The following is a 22,776-nucleotide window of genomic DNA, read 5'->3' on the forward strand; positions in this document are numbered from 1 at the left end:
TAAAGCATGAAGCCATGATTGTGTTTAAATGAGCCGTCTCAGCAGCAAACAAATACAAGTGGAAGAGACGCACTCACAATCAACAGCAACACATTTCTAAAGACACTATTTCATCAAAACACACACACACACACACACACTCACACACTCTGTGAGGAGCTTCCATCTCGGCGAAGCTTAAGCGTTCAAGGGAGGCAAAAAAGAAAACAATTTACATGCAAATCAAACCTTATCATCTCAATCTCTTCATGCCACTTTCGCCTGCAAAATTGCATTCATATGCACAAAGGCGTTCAATTACTGTAGCTGTGGCTCAACTTCTCACACCTCAGCGTTTTCTAAGTGGAGAGGCACACTGTGTACGTTTAATAGGCAGCCATTGTGTCGGCGGCCCAGCCAGAGATCACTGGGAGCGTGTCAGCTGCAGGAGGAGGCAGCATGTATCAGTGCATGAAATAAAGCTTCTGCTCCAAAGTGACAGGCCCTGGATATTGTTGGCAAATGGATGTTAAATTCACTCCGCAACCACCAACAGCAGCCTCGGCTATGAAAAATTAACTGTGCTCTGGCTAAAGGGAGGGGAAATTGCTCTGCTAGATATACCACAGAATCCTGTTTGTGAGCGATCCATCTGTCAGACGTCTCTGCGAAAGAAGTCCCCCAGCTTTCTCCATTAAAGAGTCACAGTGGATTACTCCGAGCAGCACACGAGAGCGGAAACAAAGACATGTCACACACACTTAGACTAAGTCCTGAATCTATGCTGCAGACCACGAGGAAGAGGAGGAGAGGCTCCAAGGCCTCGGGACAGGCTGCTGCACCTCCGCCTGCCACCAGAGGGCGCTGACACTCCCTCAGGCAGGCAGGCAGTGAGATGGACAGACAGATAGGCAGGCAGACAGGCAGGCAGGCAGGCAGACAGGCAGACAGGCAGGCAGGCAGACAGGCAGGCAGGCAGGCAGGCAGACAGGCAGGCAGACAGGCAGGCAGACAGGCAGGTAGGCAGACAATTAATAAAATAAATATGAAAACCAGGTACACTAATGAGCCTAAGACACTCGGTGCATCGCAGCAACTGGAATAACTTCTGCAGATATTTACGGCCTGAACACTTCCTCCTCCTCCTCCTCCTTCTCCTCCTCCTCCTCCTTCTCCTCCTCCTCCTCCTCCTCTTTGTCACCTTCAGGGTGACATTTCATCTCCAAGCTGAAGAGCACAAGTTGAGCCTCTGAAATCTCTTCAGTTTTAGTTTCTCATTTAGATTTCATGTAATTAATGGTGCAGAACCTCCACATGAGAAAGGTCTGAGTCAGCATCTCTGGGTTTGTGGCTGCTCTAAAGGTGGGGGGGGAGGCTCAGACCCTGTGGGACCCCCATCCTTCTCAGCTAAAGACACATTTATTCCCACCGGCCTGTGTTTCACCTCCTGCTGTCCAGTGTTTATGAGTTTGTGATGTGTGTGTTTTAGATGATTTGAATGTTTTGATGGTTTCATCATCAATAATGTTCTTCCTGTGGCCCCTCAGTCTGACACTGAGGACATTCAGCCACCAGATGGCAGCAGAGCATTTGAAATAAGCAGCAGCCTGTTTAGTGGAAAAGACCTTCAAACACTCAGTGATGTTCTGTCTCCATCTACAGATGATCTGATGATTAATCATCTCTATAATCAAACAGAATCTTTCATGTGACGATGCAGAAAATGTCCAATGACCAAAACCCACCGTGTTCACTGTGAGGAGGAATAATCAGCAACGGTGGAGACATACATATTTATAAGTAATAATCTAATAATATAGTAAGGACCTGTTTTCCTGGTGTGTTAAATAACCTGTAAAGACACACACACATACACACACACTAATTCTTGATGGTGTGACAAAACTGAGGCCCAGAACAAAACAATTCATTAATTTAACCTCCTGCTTCCACCTTCTTTAACAGTGAGAATCTAGAATATATGTAGAATATATATGATTATATGTAAAGTATATATGATTATATATATACATAGAATATATATGTATATAATATATATGTAGAGTATATATGATTATATATAGAATATATATATAATATATATGTGTATATACAGTACAGCCCTGTGCAGCCTGCTGCTTCACCTGTGCAGCAGCAGGACTTTACACCACCTGCAGGAATCAGTGTGTGTGGATGATGTTTCCGGTCAGGATCACTGCTCTGTTTCCATCCTGCATGTGCAGCCAGCTGTGCCCTCTGCCCCCCCGGGTCTCTGCCCCCCCAGGCCGGGCTGACTGAGGAGTCAAACGTGTGAGTCAGCCTGAAAGCATCTTCCTCAGCCTGGAGACTGCGCAGAAAGCTGTCGGGGAAAAAGTGCCTGTGCAAGCAGAACTGAGAAAGTTGCTGGAGCCGAGGTGCAGGATGTCCCGTTAAGGAGAAAAAAAGCGCAGCAGAGGAGCAGACGGCTGAGAGGACGGAGCGGACGGTTCAGCGCGCCAGGACTCTGAGATCTGCTGCAAAATGAGCTCTGCCACGGTGTCCGGCCGTGGTCGGACGGTTCTCAGACTGTTTTTGGTTCTCTTCGTCGCCTTTCGAGCAGCTTCTGCTGCCCCTTCGCCCATTATCCGCTTTCCCGGAGACGACACCACCCCCAGGGCAGACAAAGAAGTGGCTCTGGTGAGTTTCAGGCTGTTTTTCATGGAGTTAGTCAGCTGTGAAGTAACACTGTGTTCTCCTCACTATCACTGCTGCTGTCTGCCTTACTTTCGACTTTTCTTGTTGACTTATTGCATTAATTCCATAGAAATACTTTTCCTGTCTGTGTTTCTCCTCCAGCACTATCTGAATAAGTTTTATGGATGTCCACAAGACAGATGTAACCTTATGGTGCTCAAGGACACTCTGAAGAAAATGCAAAAGTTCTTCTCTCTGCAAGAAACTGGAGAGATTGATGCCAAAACCGTGGAGATCATGAAGAAGCCCCGCTGTGGCGTCCCAGATGTGGCCAACTACAACTTCTTCCACAGGAAGCCCATGTGGCAGAAGAAAGACATCACGTACAGGTCAGGACGCCAGCTTCGGCTGTGCCCCCGCTCGTCCTGCACGCGCAGCTGTGTTATGCAGGGGCTGTTTTAGTCAGGGAGGGGGCCAGGGTTCACTCTGAGCCTGGATTAGTGAAACATCAAGGAGGATTTAGGCCACGGGAACGGGAAGGTGGGGTGTAGTAACACCACAGCTGGGCCTCCAGCTGAAGTTCCTTTAGGAGCACTACATGTCCCTCTGTGGGACACCGTGTGTGACGTCACCCAGCCACAGCCCTGAAGGCAGCACGGACAGAGTGACACCACAGTTTGATAAGTGCACAAACATATAAGTACAAAGCCAGCTGGGCCCCGCCTGACCCCCCGTCCTGTCCACCCACCCCCGTCCGTGCGTCCTGTGTGTTGCTGGCAGCAGCGTTCCCACAGTGTGTGTCAGCTCTGTTGTTTTCGTTCTGTTTGAGGTTTACAACAATGTGCGGCTGCTTTATTTGTGTCATTCCAGCCGTCTGCCTCTGAGTCTGTTCGGCCGGCTGTGAGCCAAACACAATAACAAGCAGCAGATCTCAGAGTGGATTCAGGGCGGCTGTCAGCCCTAACCCTCACCCTGTGGCCTCAGGAGGCATTTCCACCACATGCTTCACTCTGCTTCACTCTTTTCTACGGCCTCAAACAGAGAGGGCAGATTATTTAGTGATATTTCTACATGCTTTCCAAACATGACACTGAAGAGCCACCGAGCACACACACACACACACACACACACACACACACACACACACACACACACAGTGTGTTTCTGACGTGCTTTCATCACCCTGCAGGATCCTGGGATACACTCCTGACCTGGACGAGGAAGTCATAAACGATGCTTTCTTCAGAGCCTTCAAAGTCTGGAGTGACGTCACCCCCCTCACGTTCGCCCGCCTCATGGACGGGGAGGCCGACATCATGATCAATTTCGGTCGCAACGGTAACTCATGCACACATGAATAGACAGCAGACAGCACACAGAGCCAGTTTTACTCCGCTGTGACCTGGTCAGCCTGGTCAGCCTGTGAGCAGGTGACCACACCTGAGCCACAGTGTCTCCGTCCAAAGAGCTGCTGACTGAAGCGTCCCGTTTGTCTTGTCTCTGGGGCTTTAATGGCTCCAGTCCTCCTCAGAGAGGATAAACACAAGCGTCCGCCTCCTTGCTGACTAGCGGTGCAGGAGCAGTTACCCACATGTTGTTTCAGCCTCTCCAACATGTGTTTCAGGAAGGCTGCATGACACGAAGGTAGCTGCGGTTCACACGGGTCCTTCCAGTCCTTCATTTAATACTTCCTCAGTGTCACAGTGTGTGGTTATTACAGAGGGACACTGACTAGAGCAGGAGCATCCAGCAGTACAGCAGTGGGATGTTTTAGTGTTCGGTCAGCTTTGTCAGGCCGATGCTTTGAGTCCAAACTAACTTGTGGCTGCTGATGTTTGTCCTGAAGTGTTAATGTAGGCGTTGAAGTGCTGAATGATGTCATCGACAGAGCACGGAGATGGTTACCCCTTCGACGGCAAAGACGGCCTCTTGGCTCACGCCTTCGCTCCGGGGCCTGGAATCGGGGGAGACTCCCACTTTGACGATGATGAGCAGTGGACGCTGGGAGACGGCCAAGGTACAGGAGGAAGACCAGGAGCGAGCTCAAAAGCTCCACTAGTGGTCAAACGTGCAGTAAGAGTTTAATGTGTGAAGCTGCATGAAGGTGCATTTAGACCGTCTGTGAATCAGGACAAACCTGATCTCCCTCTGCAGGTGACGTGTCATTAACCACCACAGTACGTCGGACTTACACATACTTTGATTTTCTTAACTTAGTTTGAACTTTCTGGCACTCGATGTGACAAACCTCAGCCATCTGGAAGCTAAACACACACACACTTCTCATCATGTTGTGTTAGTATTTACACACACTGACCCAGATAGTTTGTCTCCATTATTCAGAGCCTCTTGTCTGAAGTTATCTAGAAACCTGTTTTCTGTCTCGTGGCTCAAAGACACTGAGGAGGAACTGTTTTTTTATTGCATCAGTGCTTTTGCAGGTTTTGTTCTATTTGCTACAGCTCACAGTATTAAAGACAGAGCGGCTCTCAGCTGGATGACAGTCTAGTAAAAGCTCCTCTTCTGTGCATCTTTCCAACAGTGGTGAAGGTGAAGTTCGGCAATGCTGATGGAGAGTTCTGTAAGTTCCCCTTCCTGTTCATGGGCACCGAGTACAACAGCTGTACGTCTCAGGGCCGCGACGACGGCTTCCTGTGGTGCTCAACGTCGTACAACTTTGATGAGGACGGCAAATATGGCTTCTGCCCCCACGAACGTGAGTCTGTCCCGTTGTCCCTTACATGACACTGTGGCGTTCTGCTCCAGGACCCGTTTGGACCCGTAGCTCTGTGGCTCCTCATGACCCCAGTCGGGCCCCCACAGTCTGAAGCGGTGTCTTCTACACGTTCTTCATATCAGATCGTTGCTATACTCAAAGCTGCTCTGCTGCTTTTGGACAGACAGAAAGTAGGTTGAACGCTGTGCCAGGAAAGTGTTGTTTTTGTTTTTGGAGGGAATTCTGGAATATTTCTTTCCCAAGTCGCTGCCCCACTTTAGAGCAGCGGGCTTTGTTAAACATTTTGTTTATCTGTGTTATGCTGCTGTCCATGGTACTAACATGATCACATGTCTGCTGCAGCCCACTGCCAAACTACACATGTACAAAGTTGTTTTATATGATGAGAACACAAGTTCGTACTGGAGCCGTCTGCTCCGTGAAGCTTTTCTGTCTGTGCAAAAAAGTTTCATTCCACCTATTTAGAATTCAGATTCCTCTGCCCCCCCTTTGTCTCCTGTCAAAGGCTCCTCCAGTGCTCATGTAGGATGTGTAATGATGGGACACTGTTATCTGGGAGCATGTTAGCACCCCTGAGCTGTGCATCTCTCTGTAACAAGTCTTTGTGTTTGCTTCGCAGTACTTTTCACCCTGGGTGGAAACGCAGACGGCGCTCCGTGTAAATTCCCGTTCACCTTCCAAGAACAGAAGTTTGACGGATGCACCACTGAAGGCAGGGATGACGGGTACCGCTGGTGTGCCACCACGGAGGACTATGACCGTGACAAGACCTTTGGGTTCTGCCCTGAAACTGGTGGGTGGTGTCAAGTAAAACCTGTGTGTGTGTGTGTGTGTGTGTGTGTGTGTGTGTGTGCTTCAGGGTTCCGTGCTGCCTTCACTGACTCTGTGTTTCAGTGAGCAGTGTACGGAGCCCTGCTGTGTGTCGGCCCACAGGAATGCTCCGGCTGGGGTTTTCGGTGCTGCTCGTGGTCTGCTGCTCGGCTGTGGAAGTATTTTAATGTGCAGTGGCAGGGCTTATTTTCCATTCTGTCAGTGGGCCGGGCTGAAGGGTTGAGGTAGTGTAGTGGAGGGGGGGGAGACGGAGATCTACAACCACTGCAGCTTTCATCTGCTTCTAATTGAGTGGGAATGGAGCTTTGTTGTAAAGCCTTGTGCGATAGCTTGTGCTGAATAGGAAATGATATATAAAAAACCCCATCAAAACCGTGCCAGATTGAAAATGATCTCTCTTTGAAAGAAAATCAGTTTGGGCGGGGGCTCTCTGGTTGTGCGCCCAGTGGATTAGTTATTGATGCGTGTGTCGTGCCAGTGCTTTCATCGTGCTGTTTTCAGCATCATCTGGGCTCACTTCACAATAAGCACAAACCAAAGTGCTGTGAAGAAACATGTTGGCAGGAGAATGAGTTCATGAGACAGTGGACTGATGTGATCTGCACTTTTCACGCTCAGCTTTTGTTTGTTGCTCCCTGCAGCCATGTCAACAGTGGGAGGGAACGCAGAGGGAAGCCCCTGCGTCTTCCCCTTCACCTTCCTGGGAGACACCTACGACTCGTGCACCTCATCTGGACGCAGCGATGGCAAGATGTGGTGCGCTTCCACCAAGAGCTACGACGACGACCGCAAATGGGGCTTCTGTCCCGACCAGGGTATGAAAAGTGTTTGTGTAAAACAGCAGCAACGAGAGTTTAGACAGTCACTTCAGGCAGAGAGCAGGCAGTAGAGTCATGGGTCAGGTTTGGTTAGTCAGTCTGAATCTGTAGAGGCCTGTCAAAGACTCAGTGAACTTTCCTCCTTGTGTGGCGTGTTTCCAGGCTACAGTCTGTTCCTGGTGGCCGCCCATGAGTTCGGTCATGCCCTTGGCTTGGAGCACTCTCAGGACCCCGGGGCACTGATGGCCCCCATTTACACTTACACTAAAGACTTCAGACTTTCTCAGGATGACATCAAAGGCATCCAGGAGCTCTATGGTGAGAAGAAAAGTCAAGTTTGGCTGGTCTCCTGGACGGGGATTAGGCTTCATGTTAGAACAAAAAGAAGCATGGAAAGATTAATGAAGTGTGTGATGAAGTACTCTGGTCCTCTCTGGTGAACAGGTGTGCCCACAGACAAGCCTTTGCCTCCAACCCAGGGTCCAGTCACTCCAATGGACATCTGTGCAGAGCCAGTGGTCTTTGACGCTGTGGTACAGATCAGAGGAGAGACCTTCTTCTTCAAGGACAGGTAATCAGACCAGACAGTATTATTCAGTATTTCACTGCTGGTAGAAGGTCTTTAGTAGAAAGACATGGTGCTTCATGACCAGAGGAATCTGAGGAAGGGGCTGTGTCCTACTCGTCTGCTCAAAAAGTAGAAAACCTACAACACCCAGAATGCACTGGGCTCCCATTGGGTAGGTTTGGCCAGAGCTTCAGGTGTGTCTATAAGTGTTTTAGTTACTGGCATCTGCACCCATCTTCATCCAGAAGGAGCCGGATTGTCGTGGATGAAAGTATTAACGTGGTGCTCTGACAGAGGACCAGCGGCCCTCGGTCCAGGAATGCATCATTCCTTCAGACTTTAGCTGCTAAATGAGCAGGAAGCTCTGGGTGCAGGAAGCGTGGAGGAAAGTTAAACGTTCTTCATTCACTAACCACACTGTGCAAAGTGTCCCTGGAAGACAAAGATGAGGCGCAGTAGGAGCGCTGACAATGAATCCATCCGTCCTCAGAGGGTCTGTTAGCCGCTTTCATTTTCTCTGAGTCAGAAATGCAACATTAAATCCACGTTTGATTCTCTCTCTCCTCTCTTGGCCAGACTAAAGTCTGGTTGAATTTCCTGTCAGTGATCTATGTGAAGAACTACAAGCTAAACCCCAAATCCTCCCCAGCCTTTGTGACTGGTGCACATGAAATGAGGCAGAATGCACAAGTTGGATTTCAAACTAATTTCCCCACAAACAATGAGCAGTCTGAGTTAATAATTGTTTCTCATGTTGCACCACTTGAGCACTGTGGTTCAGAGGCTTGTTTAATGCTGCGACAGTCAGTAGGAGGAGAAAACAGACTAATCCTCTACTCATGCAGTGAGACGATCATCAGCCCTAAACACAGGCTACAGTCCTCTCCTCTGCCGGCGCCACTCAATCCTGAGTCCTGTAAGCTCACTGCGTCCTCTGGCCGCCCGTGTGGAGGAGGAGGCTCGTGAAGTGCTGTGGTTTGTCAGCAGTCTTTGTGAGTCAGGGTTTTTCCCCGGAGGTGAACATTTTCATCGCAGCAGCTGAAGTTTGTTAAAAGACAAATTCTCCTGAGAGTCACTTTGAGCAAAGACAATAGTGTGCTGGGGGAGGAGCTAATGAGAAAGAACAATAATAACGTCCTTGTTAGTTCTCATGTCTTAACGCTTCTGGCTGCGCTGAACGTCGACACTTTTTAGGTTAGCAGAGCTGTGCATATCCGTCCTGGCCATTTTGGAAGTGTGTCCAAAGCAAACAGGCCAGCATACCTCCGTACCAAAGAGTGTAGTCTTTCAGCTCGCCTGCTTTTCCTCTCGGACTTAGAAAGTGGGAGAAACCAGCCACAGTCCTGCTTTAGTACAGAATCACTTTCACCTTGTGTGGCTCTCTGTCTTTTGGAAACAGTCTCTCTTCGTAGAAAGCTTCATGTAGAACTCTAAAACCAGCAGATAATCTAATGACAGAGCACTTCTGATCGGTGATTGTAGCTCACAGACACCAATCATATGCCATTCAACAGCGGCCATGATATTCATCATCTTTGGGTGTTTGCAGCTGTGCCAGTTTTAACACGTCTAAACGCTGATAGTCTCCACCCAGTGAGGAAAAGTGCACTGGTCTGTCAGGAGTTAAGTCAGGAAGTTGCTCACAGATTTACAGCATTGCATTTACTGAACTCTTTGACTTTCTGAAAGGTCATTTTGCGTCTTGTTTGGCCGTGTTCAGCAGCTCAGCAGCTCCTGTGGAACCACACGAGGCTCTGGGTGCTGGTGATGTGATTAACTTAAACTGCAGTTGTGCCAAAGCACAAAAGACTCCTGACTGAAGGAAGGCGAGGAGGAAGAGTGAGGTGAACGTGAAGTAGGAAGACATTAGTTGATCCTGGTTCTGTCCTTCACACACACTTCATGAGTTGCCTGTTGTGGCAGGATTGTAAGCTGTAGAGCTTCAGAGACAAACTTGACGCTCCCATTGTAAAAGCAGGAAGCCTCTTCATCTGCTGGCTCAGCGTATTTATGGTGGAGGACAAATGTTGACATGATACAGTGAGTAATGCTCGTGGCACTCACTGTCTGCCTGGAGGCTTAAGGAGAAGACAATTATAAAGTCTGTCTCATAGGAACACTGTGGCTGCCTGACTCATGAGGTCTGTTACTAGCTGTTAGCATGTAGTCGACAGAGGCTGCTGAGCCCACAGTCACTACACACACACACATATATATATATATATATATATATATATATATATATATATATATATATATATATATATATATATATATATATATATATATATATATATATATATGTGTGTGTGTGTAGTGACTGTGGGCTCAGCAGCCTCTGTCGACTACATGCTAACAGCTAGTAACAGACCTATATATATATATATATATATATATATATATATATATATATATATATATATATATATATATATATATATATATATATATATGTGTGTGTGTGTAGTGACTGTGGGCTCAGCAGCCTCTGTCGACTACATGCTAACAGCTAGTAACAGACCTCATGAGTCAGGCAGCCACAGTGTTCCTATGAGACAGACTTTATAATTGTCTTCTCCTTAAGCCTCCAGGCATATATATATATATATATATATATATATATATATATATATATATATATATATATATATATATATATATGTGTGTGTGTGTGTGTGTGTACACATCAGGCACAGAAACAGCAAGACCAGCAGTCTGTAACCCACAGACATGCCCTCTGCATTTATCCACCTCCTCTCCTGGACCAGGTGCTCCTCATTCAGGACTAATCGGGTGCAGAGGCCTGGGCGGAGCCGTAGACAGGAGAGGACGAACGCCACAGACAGCCATAACAGTGGTTTAATAGGTTTACAGTGCAGCCAAACAAAGTCACACTTTATTTCTCCTCTTCTAACGGAGGCTGCTGCTGCTCTTCCTTTACTCTCTCGCAGGATTAAAAGTCATCCGCTGACAATTTTTTGGATGAGCGTTATCATTTGTGGTCGGTACTGACCGCTGTGACAGACACATCGTGCTTCCTGTGGCTGCTTCACAATAAAAGAAAGCCTGTGCTGCACCAGGTGAACACTTTTAATGTGAAGCAGGCGGAAATGTTCTGCTTGTGTCAGTGTTTCTATCTCTGACAGCCTGAAAACAGGCTCAGCGAACAGCAGCTGTTATCAGTGACTGCTCTGGATTACACCTACAGCACCAATAAAAGTGAGCACATAGAAAGGTACTGACTGGATGTGAACATATTGAGTGCTGGCCACAGTGCAGTAGGACCAGTATCAGAAATGGGCTGTGATTTCATCAGATTTTAAGTGTTCTGACTCTCAACTTGTCCATTCTAGTAAACATCACGGCTGCTGATATATCTGCCACTGCTGCATCCTAACATAGTATAGACCCTAAACACCAGCCTCCATTAGCACACAGTCTCTACATCACTGTGATAACAACAAATGCAGGATAAATGGATTACCTACTTGGAGGTTTGAAGTCTCAGCGATGGTTTACCCTGTTAGTCTGTCCCTTTAACCACATCATTTATTCATTTTTGATTTTTATTGAATAGAGACAGGAAGAAAATACAGAAAAGCCCTCTGGATATTGTTGGAAGACTGCATGAACTTAAGAAATAGATCCACATGAACAATGATGTGATTTATAGACGTTAGTTCAGACCGAACTGTGCCTCCTTTCATCCTGGCTAATGTATACAACACTGTGGACATGTTATTCTCATCTTCACTTTATCATTATTGCAGCTAATTTCTGCAACTGGCAGAATGTTCTCTTTTTAAAAAATAGGTCAGTGGAAAAGAGTTTGGGAAGCTGCCGTTGTTGTGCAGCTGTGTATTGGAAATCCGGGCAAGATAGGTCTTGTTCCGCTGGCGTCGGCAGCCTCAGTCCTAACGAGAACCAGATGCTCATGAATCAGGCCATTGTGGCTGGCTCGGCCAGTGAAGCACTTGCACTAAAACTCCTTTTACACACACACACACACACACACACACACCTCCCCCACCTCCTCATCACCTCCTCTGCCCCTCTTTCACTCTCACTCCCACTTCATCTCCAGCTCATCGGCCTTACAATCGCTCACCCACTCATTCTCTTTGTGCCAGGTTCCTGTTCAGGTCGGTCAACTTCAGAAGCAAACCCACCGGGCCCATGCTAGTGGCCACCTACTGGCCAGACCTGCCCGCCAAGGTGGATGCTGCCTACGAAAACCCAGTGGAGGAAAAGACGGTGTTCTTCGCAGGTATGCTGGAGAGAAGACGTTATATATACGATGTTATCTGAATGAAGTGCAGGTCCACTTCCATGAGTAATGAAGAGGTGTCTCCACTCTTGGAGCCGGGGGGATGCCTCCCCCTTAAGGGGCGGGCGTCTCTGTGAACTGAAACATTAGGAGGAGCAGGAATGTTGGCTGAGCACTGTGGTGTGCGGTGTGCTCTCCGGGGACACTTGAGATAATCCACCATAGTTATTAGTGGTTCATGTTACATTCTTTGCATTTTATCAACATGACAGGCTTCCTGAATACTGATGAAATATACATAATACATTCGTCCCAGCTTTGAGGACAGTGGTTAACCCGTGATCTCACACTGATGCTATAATATACCTGGTTATTAGATTTGGAAGAATATGGAATGATACCTTGATCAGACAGCTGTGAACATAATTACCTTTTCACCATGGCTCTGCTTCTCTGCTTGTTCCTCCCTCCCAGGCAACGAGGTGTTTATCTACAAAGCAGATCAGCTGGAGAAAGGCTACCCCAAGAGGCTCTCCGGCATCGGCCTCCCCGCTGACCTGCAGCAGATCGACGCCGCCTTCAACTTCAGGAAGAACAGGAAGACTTATCTGTTTGCAGAGGACAAATTCTGGAGGTGAGCGGGAGCAAAGCCTGCACAACACTGTCTGAGGCTAAAAGCTGACACACCCACGCCGGTGCTGCAGCGCTGAGCGACGTCTGGCTGTCGTTAGTGTTTGGTGTGAGCTAACGTGCACCATTTAAAGAACGCATGTTTACTGTGTGCACAGATACGATGAAGATAAGAAGAAAATGGACGCTGGCTTCCCCAAACTTATTGCTGATTCCTGGAATGGCATCCCAGACGGCATCGACTCTGCCTTCAGTCTTAATGGCATTGGTAATAAGATCTCTGTTTTTACATCCTTTGTGGTTTTGAAGAAGGGACATTTGAGCAGCACGAGTTATGCAGGCACGAACTAAACCTGACTGTAGTGGAGTTTTCATAGACTGGACCTTTGGTACAAATGACACATAGCTAATCTTACTGGGAACCTGTCCCAGGTAGCTTCACCACACGCTCCAGCCAGATTGTCAGCCGCATCTTCCGAGCAGAGCCGGTTTCAGCGCCGTCGCAACAAAACAGGCGTCTGCAGCAGGGCCTCTGAGGCTGCAGCAGGCCGTTGTCACCATCTTACCCCAGCATGCGGGCACTGAACAGACAGAACAGCAGAGGATGGTGGGGAGGGGTTTTACAGGAAGGGCACCAGAATACACATCAGTGAGCAGTCAGACCTCAGTGAGTGTCTGCTCCGAAGGTCATGGGGATCTATCCAGTACTAAAACGTGTTAACCTCACGGGGGCTCCAGAGCAGTGTTTCCTGGCACCCACCGCCTGCATGTTTCACACCTGATTCTAACCATCGGTTCATCAGAAGCCGGATAACGAGCCGCTCATCTGGATCAGCTGACCCCAGAGACAGACTGTGTTGTTGCTGTGATCGTGGAGTCTGTGACAATACGGAGATTAACTAATCTTTTGCAGCTACACCAGTGAGCCAGTCCCTCTGAAGGGGTGTACAGAGCTGTGAGGTGATAAACAGCAGTGGTCACTGTAAGGATACATACTAAAGCTGATATATGGGGCAGTTCTCACAGTCCACAGTACAAAGAGCTTCTCAAAGGCAGCAGAGTAAAGCAGACAAGTCATAAACTGCACTGGCTGTAAATCAGAGGATGGACACTAAAGAGAAAAAGGATCCTCGGCCTTGACCTGGGGGGGGGCGGGGGCAGTCTGGTGGTGTTGGTGGTGCTTCGCCTGTAGCCACTGCTCTGTGTGCTCCTTCACTGTCTTCAGACCGACGTTCTGGTCCATCAGCACGACAAGAAAAGGAGAAAGGGAGTCACCTGTGGAGACAGCAGACAGACAGGCAGAGGCTCTGCTGTATCTCACTGAGAGACACCAGGACGGTGTCAAATACGACTTTAACCACGACACTAAAGGTTGGAACCGCTGCGGTTCCAGGTGCTGTGATCATGCTTGTTGCTGCCGGGGGTTTTTCCATGGCCGCTCTCCTGACACACACACGGCTGTCAGCATCAGCGAGCCTGCCCCACACGGTGAACCAACACATTCCCATAAAGAGAGCCTGTGTCCCTCCACAGAGGGCCTCTGTACGCTTCCTGATCAGCCTGACTCAGACACAGCTCCACACTGGCCTCAGCGGAGCCCGACGGGCTCTTTAATCCTCCTCACTTTGACTGAGACCGTTAGCCTGGATGCTTTTACACAAACTAGATTAGTTTACTGTGATTACGTGCTGGTTCCAGACTTGTTCTGCTCTGCTGATTTAACATGGGAAGTGTACGTGTGCTTTGTGCTTGTCCTTCACAGATTACAGCTACTTCTTCAAAGGTAACCACTATTTCAAACTGGAAGACAGCAGCTTGAAGATCGTCAAGTTGGGTGAAATCACAAAGGACTGGCTCGGCTGTTGAGCGTCTCCAAAGTGTCTCATGACTGGCTGATTGCTGCCCTGACATCTGGCCTCATGAGGACTTTGCCATAGTAGTGAGCACAACCCGCGGTCGCCGCAGTGCACCCTGTTCTAAGTTTTTATCCTGGCAGGTCTGCACGCTTCTGTGGGAGCCGTGTCCCCTCAGCCTGTATCAGCAGCCTGCAGCTTTGTAGAAAGGCACCGTGGGACCTGATGCACAGGCTGAACGTAGGCAACTGGATATTTGCTATATTACTGTGTGATGTTGACATTTTAATTGTAATGCTGATGCAGACTTATTACAACATGTAGCCCCGTTTTATTGTTTTAGAGTTTGTTTTTGAAGATCTCCGACATCAGGTATGTCCACACTGCATTGAACGCAGTGCTTTACTGTGCTGTGACATGTTGCCGTTTTCATTTTCAAAGACTGTTTTACACCACGTGAGGAACTCGTGTTTGCTCAGAGTGACTTCTGTGTCCAGTGTGAGTGCAGTTTTATAAATGTATCACTTGTAATGAAGTAATTTGTTTCAGTGTTGTGCAATACATTTGAAAAAATGAATTTGCACAATGTGTTTGACCGAAAATGGTGCTTTAGAGATTGCTTTTTGCATTTAGTCCTATATATAATGATATAAGTCAACATTTTATATTCGTATCATCTGGATGTCAGGAAGTAGTACTGGCAGGCACACATTATTCTTCATCTGGTTAGCACTTTGTATAGGACTACACACGGAGACCAAGTTATTCTCATGGCGACTCCACGCTCTTCCGGGTGGAACAGAGAGATTAAAGGCACGGGTTGCCTCTGCATTGGCTGTATTGGTTTGCTGCATGATGGAAATCATGACAAGAGTATCGCAGTAGTTTTGTTTAATAACCTTTTTATATTCTCTTTCCTCTCTTGGGGTTTTAACAATACAGTCATCGTGTTTTGTGTTCTTTTAATGCTTGTGCACTTTGTTACTGTCGTCAATAAAGATGGTCAATATGACGTGGATCAGTGTACTGACAGCTCTGCAGCCTCACCACCAGCAGGTTTTCACATCATTTACCAGAGTATCAGCATGTCCGGGTAAAGAACTGATCAGTCTGAGAAGTGAACCCCCCCTCTTGGTGCTCTAGCTCCTCTAAATGGTGCTGCTGGGTGCCTCTATGATGCACCAGGGTCATATTACTATAATAAAGGAAGTGAAGCAGAGGTCTGAAGGAGCATAAGGAGCAAAGCTTCACCTCCTGAGAAGATCCTCTCCACCACTGAGGGCTCAGTGTCGCTGCAGAGGAGGCAGCAGCCTGTTTGGGGGGGTGGGACAGAGCAGGATGCCTGATGAAGCAGCGCCACCTGGTGGACCTGAAGGAGAGCTGGTAAATAAACTGTTAATGCGCCACATTTCTGCCTTTCAATCACTGCCACGGTCCTTCTGATTGATGGCGGCGCCATTTCAGCCCCCTGGTGTCCTTCATCAGTCTGATGTGATGGCAGCATCACACACCGGGGGCTCCCTGGCGTTGGAGGGGGGCGGTCGGGCTCGGACCTGCTGAGCTCCGACGCACTGGAGGTGGAGCCTGCAGACCAGTCCGACTCCGCGCCGCCTGCCGCCTGCGTGCGCCCCCCCCAGCGGTGTGATCGTGTGCCAGAGAGCCGGACAGGGGCAGAAAGGAGAGCGCAGGGTCCCCGCCGAGGAGGTGAGATGATCACATAAGGACCGAGCCCCCCCGCCCGTGTCTTCCTGCTCCGGAGCGCCATGCCTCCCCAGCGAGTGTTCGCCCTGCCGAGGCAGCAGTCCCTGCTGCTGCCGGCCGTCATCAACCCGTTCGTGCAGGACACCAAGCTCCCCCCGGGGGCCATCCTCAAAGTGAGTATGCTGCCCGGGCCTTCAGGGAACAAGCAGCGCGTTTTGGCAAAACACGGCGCACACGGTGTTTCATCTGGTGTGTGGGATTACACACACACACACACACACACACACACACACACACACACACACACACACTGGGCCTATAATCTTCTCCAGCCAGGCTTCACAATCGGCTTGGAAAGACTCGTCACAGGCTGCAGCAGGAACAATGAGAGCTGTGTGTGCTTTCTAGAAAGCTGTCCACTGATGTGGATTTCCACAGCCGAGCATATTTCTGCTCTGAGGCATGTCAGCAGTCCACTGACAGCAGTCCTGCCTCCCTGCTGCAGGCCCGTGCCTAATGTGTCTCTGTGTCCATGCAGTGTGTCCTCCTGGGAATCTTCCTGGTCCCCGTTCGAGCCATCCTCCTGTCCCTGGTCCTCATGGTGACGTGGCCGGTGGCCGTCATAATCACCTTCAAGCATCCTCTGAAAGGAGCCGTGGAGCCGATGACAGGCTGGAGACGGTAACTAGGAAACAAACACCATCCCACTGCACCGCAGCCGCCCACGGAGAGCAGGGCCCAGTGGATAGCAGCCACCCCTCAGTCCTGAGGGTTCATGTACAGAGAATCCAGGTGTTCTCAGCTGATCTGAGCTCGGCCTGAAGCACCAGCACTCAGTCAGGACGCTGAGTTTCACTTTATTCTAGCAGTGTTCACAGAGCAGTCACACCTCAGTGTGGCGCCTTCTATGAACACTTTTCATAGCATTCAGAGCTGTTGGGGAAGGTTTAGTGAAGATCTGGTGAGTTTCTCTGCACCAAAATAGAGATTTGAACCAAAGCAAGAAGCAGCAGAAGCCGTGTGTTTTATTGGGCTCCTGAGGAAGCATATTCTCAAAATAATAGTTCCTGACGTGGCTCAAAGACTGTGCTGCCCGCACTCCTGCCGAATCATGGTTCTCTAGATCATATCTGCAGCACAGACATTTCTCAAGCTCAGTTCCTGTCCTGAGCGGAAAGAGTGTGTGGTGTGAGCGGGCTGTAATAACAGGAACTGTTTCACACTCTGCTTTCATCAGTAGTTCCAGTAGTACCGTTGGTGTTGCTCTGTAGTAAACGGACACCCGGACAGTACGATGGTCTGTAAGCTTTGAGGCCCTTGGCTCATCATAATTGACAGACAGATATGAAATATGTTGGTTTGATTGTTGTTGTGTGTCTGAGCACCAAGCAGGGTGCGGCGTCAGTTCCTCAGCCAACAGGAAGTCCCCGGACCTTAGACCAGAGCTTTTACGTGCTCATGGCCAAACATGGTCAATGTGACGGAAGCTGGAGGGGCTTATCTTGACCAGCTCACGTTTTACTGCCGTGGCTCAAACATTCTCAGGTGGTTAAAGCCCCGAAGCTTAGAGGTTTTACCAGGGAACAGCAAGATTAGTACACAGGGAAAATTCTCAGTATGAATTAGTATTTGTTCTCCACTAAATGGAGTTTGTCATGTTATTATCAAACCAAATGATTCCCATTAGTGGGAAAAGGTTGGTAGTACTAATCCCACTGTGGATCTCCTCCTGACTCAGACAGTTCACACCATCCCCGCCCGGTCGGAGGGTGTAAAGACGCCCTGAGATATAAAGCTCGCTCTTACACTCCAGTTTATTGAGGACTGACCCCCCAGCGGAGGCCTGTGCCACAGTTCAGCTGCTTTGTGGTGCACTAAAGCTCCGGCTCCACCGAGCACAGAGATGAGTGTGTCCTAAAGTACTGTTCACATTCACCACTTGGCCTCAGTGGGTCAGCCTGTCATGTGCATTATGAGGAAGTCCTGCTGAAGGTCCCTGGAGCAACAGGAAAGTACATGATGGCTCAACGCATCCTGTTACTGAAGCACTCTGTTAAAAAAACACCAACGTTTGTGATCAACAGGTCAAAAAGTTGTTACTCCGACTCGATGCTTTTCTGATCACTTCACACACAGTTAACAGGAATGAACCATCTAAAGCCGTGTGGCGCTCTGCAGGTTCATGTGTCGCAGAGTGATGGCCGCCCTGGGCAGGACTTACTTCTTCTGCATGGGCTTCAGAGTGGTGGTCAAAGGCAAGCAGGTCGGCAGCAGCGAGGCCCCCATCCTGGCCGTGGCCCCCCACTCCACCTTCTTCGATGGGATCGTGTGCATCGTGGCAGGCCTGCCCTCCACCGTCTCCCGTGTGGAGAACCTGGCTACACCCATCTTTGGCAGTGAGACGCCTTTCAGAGCTTTGTGTGTGTGTGTGTGTGTGTGTGTGTGTGTGTGTGTGTGTGTGTCCTTTAATTCTGTTCATCATCATCAGAGTGAACAGTTTCATATTTTCACTGTATTCTTATTATCAGTGAAATGTGTGTGTGTGTGCTGCCCCCCCCCCCCCCCCCCCTGCAGGGTTCGTGCGCTGTCTTCAGCCAGTGTTGGTGTCCAGGAAGGACCCAGACTCCAGGAAGAACACCATCCAGGAGATTGACAGCAGAGCGAAGTCGGGGGGCCACTGGCCACAGGTGAGTCCCAGCCAACAAGAGAGAAAAAGAGCTGTGACCGAGGACGGGGGTTTGGTGCCTGATGTGTGATCGTACTAAGGATGCTTCGTCCCTCAGGTCCTGATCTTTCCAGAGGGAACGTGTACGAATCGGTCGTGTCTCATCACCTTCAAACAAGGTGAGATATAAGACGTGAACATGTTGACTGCAGGGGAAACTGTAACACACACAGCTGAACTGGAATGTGAGCGTCTGAGCACAAAGCTTTACATGCTCTCTTTGACTCTGCGTGCCCCCTCCTCTAGGTGCCTTTATCCCAGGGGTCCCTGTGCAGCCTGTGCTCATGAGATATCCCAACAAGCTGGTGAGTGGTTGTAACACAGAGTTCATGTATTTCACCCCAAATTCAGCGCTCCACCCTGCTGGGTCACTCTCTGTAGTACAGAGCATCAGTCCCTTCTCGGTGTGAGCCGTGTCAGCGTAGATCAGTGTGTGTGTGTGTGTGTGTTTACCATCACACACACACACACACACATACACACCCCATCACTGTGCTCATGTGCTGTGAGGCCTCCTACATCTCCTCTGTCTCTTCTTCAGGACACAGTGTCTTGGACCTGGCAGGGCTTCAGCTCGTGAGTATGGTTCCTACAGTCCAGTGTGATGAAGATGATGATGATGTTTCACCTGTGTGTGTGTGTGTGTGTGTGTGTGTGTGTGTGTGTGTGTCTGCTGATGCTTTTTCTCAGACAATAAATCTGATTGTAGCAGCATCGTTGCTGCCTTGTGTTTTTGAAGGAATATCTCTGTGTGTGTGTGTGTGTGTAGGAGGACGCTGCTGCTTCTCACTCTGAGCCAGCTGTACACCACAGTGGAGATCGAGGTAACCCCCCCCCATCAGATGTGTGGGACAGTATAAGAGTGATTTCCAGCGTTTGAGCATCAGTTTTCTAAACTTTAGTCGAGCTAAAGGAAGATGAATGTGAAACCTTGGTTTGCTGATGGACTTTATTCTCGTCCGTCTCTTTACTTCACGTTGGTCCTCGTGTGTTTGCTGTTTGTCAGTTCCTGCCGCCACACGTCCCCACGGAGGAGGAGAAGAAGACGCCGGCTCTGTTTGCCAGCAGAGTGCGGGACACTATGGCCCGGTCAGTGCCGGTTGGTCACGTGCTGTTTAACACGGCGCCGTCGGCTAGATTCAGTCTGCAGAGCTTCCTGCTGTGCTGCATCCACCTCTTCTCATCCTCTGCTGACTGTTTCAGGGCTCTGGGGGTTCCCGTGACAGACCACACGTATGAGGACTGCCGCCTGATGATCTCAGCTGGAGAGCTGACGCTGCCCATGGAGGCCGGCCTGGTTGAGTTCACCAAAATTAGCCGTAAACTCAAGTAAGAGCATGTGACTTAGATGCACTGTTGGCAGCAGCCGGCCGTAGACAGACGTTACCATGGCTCCTTGTGCCCTGCTCCCTCAGTCTGAAGTGGGACAACGTGAGGAAGGAGCTGGAGGGCTTCGCGGCCATGGCCAGCTCTTGTAAAGGGGGCCGGATCACCATCGAGGAGTTTGCCAGATTCCTGAAGCTCCCTGTGAGCCCGGTGCTCGAGGAGCTGTTTGCGCTGTTTGACAGAGTGAGTTTTTACCTTTTCTATAACATGTCAGAGCTCTGAACAGCAGCATCGTGAACACTAACGAGTCCTCTGCACATAATGTTCATATTTAGCTCACAGAGTGACGTCCACTCTGCACCGTGTAGAAGTGGGAGGGCGTGACGGTGTGTTCAGAGCCTGGAGGCCTGGAGGAGGACAGCGATCAGAGCGCTGCAGCCTCGGGAGACGACTGAGAGCATAAAAACAGCTGCTAACACACTCTTGATGTCTTAATATCTGCTCCCCTCACAGTGTTTGCCTCATCAGAATCATCAGTCTCTTCGTCCCTGCTCTGCCTGTAACACTGGAAGCTGTAGAAGTCTGTATTTGTAGACATGAAAGTCTGTGCCTTCACTGACTCCAGTGGTTTTCTCTCTGTGTGTCTTCGACCCCGTCCAGAACAGAGACGGCACCATAGACTTCAGAGAGTACGTCATCGGCGTGACCATCCTGTGCCGGCCAGCCAACACGGAGGAAGTGCTTCGAATGGCTTTCCAGGTGAGCACTCTGACACGGCCGTGACAGGAAGGATGAGCAGAGATACTACAGAGCTGGAGGTGGTGTGTGTGCAGTCTGGGTCATGTTTTCACCTGCTGTTTTCTACTGAATATAACAAGTAGATATCTGAATGAAACTGACCAGAATGTTTGGGCGCAGCAGGACAGTAGCAGGAACAGAGGCAGCATCAGTGTGTGGAGCGCAGCCAGGCTTTGGGCAAACAGCTGTTTATATAATGCAACTCAAATTTTATTCTTGTCAAACTAATTCAGCAAAACACAATTGCCCCTGTGTGGTGTAAGCCTTTTCTGACCCACGTACCCACTTCCTCACCTTAAATAAGCCTCAGTTTTCCTGCGCTCTGCACGCAGCTGTTTGATACCGACGAGGACGAGAGGATCACCCGGGAGGAGTTTGCCGCTCTGCTGCGCTCAGCTCTGGGTGTGTCCGACCTCAACATGGCCAAGCTCTTCAAGGAGATCGACGCTGACGGCTCTGGCTTCATCACCTTCAGTGAGTAGAGCCGCTTTTAGTCTGGGGACCTCCTCCCGTCAGGCCCCCGCGGTGCTATTGGATGGGAATGTGTGCGTTGGCCCAGACAGTACCGTGCCCTCCTCACGCGTCCTGCTGCTTCTCTCTGATTCTGCAGGTGAGTTTCAGGCCTTTGCCACGACCCACCCGGAGTACGCCAAGCTCTTCACCACCTACCTGGAGCTCCAGAGGTACCAGGCAATCCAGGAGGCTCAGCCAGGTGAGCTGGAACTGGCCTGTCCCGCCGCTTCAGGGGAGAAACAAGAAGACAGCACCTCTGACAAAAAGGACGACTGAAAGAGAGGACGGCCGTGAAGTCTCCTCGGAGAGTCGGAGCGCTGTGTCCACTGCGCTGAGAGGAAAATCCAAAGGGGTCATCAGCCCTCCAGCGGCTTCAGCAAACTCAACTCATCAGCCACAGCAGAGCCATATTATAGCTTATGTGCTTTCCTAGATGGGTTTTAGAGTGCTTCTATTTTCAATTTTAGTGCCTTATAGAGATTTTAAAAAAAACAACTTAATCAAGACACTGCACACGCGTTCTCGCTGGCGGTTTGTGTGCTGTGGTTACGTGTTCACCAGAAAAAAGAAAGAAAAACCACTTTGTTGGATGAAAACATGTCCGAACATTGACGTGTCATCAGTGTTGTAGCTGTGTAAACCTGCAGTCGTAGAGTTGTGATGTTAGTGCCGGTGTGTTATGATGTACGTGAGTGTTTTTTCCGGAATAATCTGCCTCCTGACCTACAGGTCACACAGTCCTCGGCAGCCTGGGCGCCCCCCCCCCCGCTCGGGCTTAGGTGAACGTAGCCTTGTGAACCCTCCCCTTTGTCTTTGTGGTCCTCTGTAAATGAGTGAAAAACTTGCCAAACAAACACCTTTTGGAGTCGTCGTGCTTCTGTGTTGCAGTATAATTAGTGTACAGTAAGCTTTATTAAGATCTTTCCAATCTGGCAACCCACAGATGTTCTGTAAAAGCTGCGTCTATGAAGAGCATTCATGCTGTGCGTTACACTTTTTTCCAGCGCTCAGGGACACAGACCTTGTAAGACGGCTGTATAATTAGCCAGAGGTTTGCTCTGCATGTGTATCCATTTGCATTTCTACTGAAGAAGGTTGTTGCTGAGACAGCAGCGCGGCTACGCAGCTTTAAGTTAACTAAAGCAAATCAGCCGCTGAAAATAGGGCAATTTGTGAGCAAAAAGGCAACAGTTCTTCTTCACAACAGCATATTCCAGCGGGGTCCGCGTTCACATTAACTAGCAGCACTGTAATTTATTTAGCAAGGTGCATTGCAATTATGTGATTTTTTTTCCTTTTTTGTTAACACTGCAAAATTTGCTTTTTAAAATAAAACAAGAGTCCAATTGTAACTGCT

The 22,776-nt window shown here is 49.2% G+C and overlaps 2 protein-coding genes across 2 annotated transcripts; both read left to right on the forward strand.

Moving 5' to 3' along the window:
* Positions 1-2,354: 2,354 nt before the first annotated feature.
* Positions 2,355-15,368, forward strand: mmp2 (matrix metallopeptidase 2). Its single transcript, XM_070850736.1, has 13 exons — positions 2,355-2,655; positions 2,815-3,041; positions 3,842-3,990; positions 4,541-4,669; positions 5,195-5,368; positions 6,009-6,182; positions 6,862-7,035; positions 7,201-7,356; positions 7,483-7,609; positions 11,737-11,873; positions 12,348-12,507; positions 12,662-12,771; positions 14,266-15,368. The coding sequence occupies exons 1-13, from the start codon at positions 2,500-2,502 to the stop codon at positions 14,367-14,369; spliced, it is 1,977 nt and encodes a 658-aa protein (XP_070706837.1). The 5' UTR covers positions 2,355-2,499; the 3' UTR covers positions 14,370-15,368.
* Positions 15,369-15,967: 599 nt separating this feature from the next.
* On the forward strand, positions 15,968-22,771 carry lpcat2 (lysophosphatidylcholine acyltransferase 2). Its single transcript, XM_070833007.1, has 14 exons — positions 15,968-16,230; positions 16,596-16,738; positions 18,236-18,453; positions 18,632-18,744; positions 18,841-18,901; positions 19,029-19,087; positions 19,324-19,358; positions 19,552-19,606; positions 19,789-19,871; positions 19,986-20,111; positions 20,198-20,351; positions 20,769-20,867; positions 21,239-21,380; positions 21,517-22,771. Exons 1-14 carry the CDS (start codon positions 16,120-16,122, stop codon positions 21,693-21,695), a joined length of 1,578 nt encoding a protein of 525 aa, XP_070689108.1. The 5' UTR covers positions 15,968-16,119; the 3' UTR covers positions 21,696-22,771.
* Positions 22,772-22,776: the final 5 nt, after the last annotated feature.

The sequence above is a fragment of the Pempheris klunzingeri genome, chromosome 1 (genome assembly GCF_042242105.1).
Source record: "Pempheris klunzingeri isolate RE-2024b chromosome 1, fPemKlu1.hap1, whole genome shotgun sequence".
In the NCBI taxonomy this organism is placed as follows: Eukaryota; Metazoa; Chordata; class Actinopteri; order Acropomatiformes; family Pempheridae; genus Pempheris; species Pempheris klunzingeri.

Excerpts from the sequence above, each read along its gene's own strand:
- mmp2 (XM_070850736.1), top strand. The coding sequence starts at position 2,500 with ATGAGCTCTGCCACGGTGTCCGGCCGTGGTCGGACGGTTCTCAGACTG. Across the intron at positions 4,670-5,194 it reads GACGCTGGGAGACGGCCAAG|TGGTGAAGGTGAAGTTCGGC; the intron begins GTACAGGAGGAA and ends TCTTTCCAACAG. Across the intron at positions 5,369-6,008 it reads TGGCTTCTGCCCCCACGAAC|TACTTTTCACCCTGGGTGGA; the intron begins GTGAGTCTGTCC and ends TTTGCTTCGCAG.
- lpcat2 (XM_070833007.1), top strand. The coding sequence starts at position 16,120 with ATGCCTCCCCAGCGAGTGTTCGCCCTGCCGAGGCAGCAGTCCCTGCTG. Across the intron at positions 16,231-16,595 it reads CCCCGGGGGCCATCCTCAAA|TGTGTCCTCCTGGGAATCTT; the intron begins GTGAGTATGCTG and ends GTGTCCATGCAG. Across the intron at positions 19,359-19,551 it reads ACCTGGCAGGGCTTCAGCTC|GAGGACGCTGCTGCTTCTCA; the intron begins GTGAGTATGGTT and ends GTGTGTGTGTAG.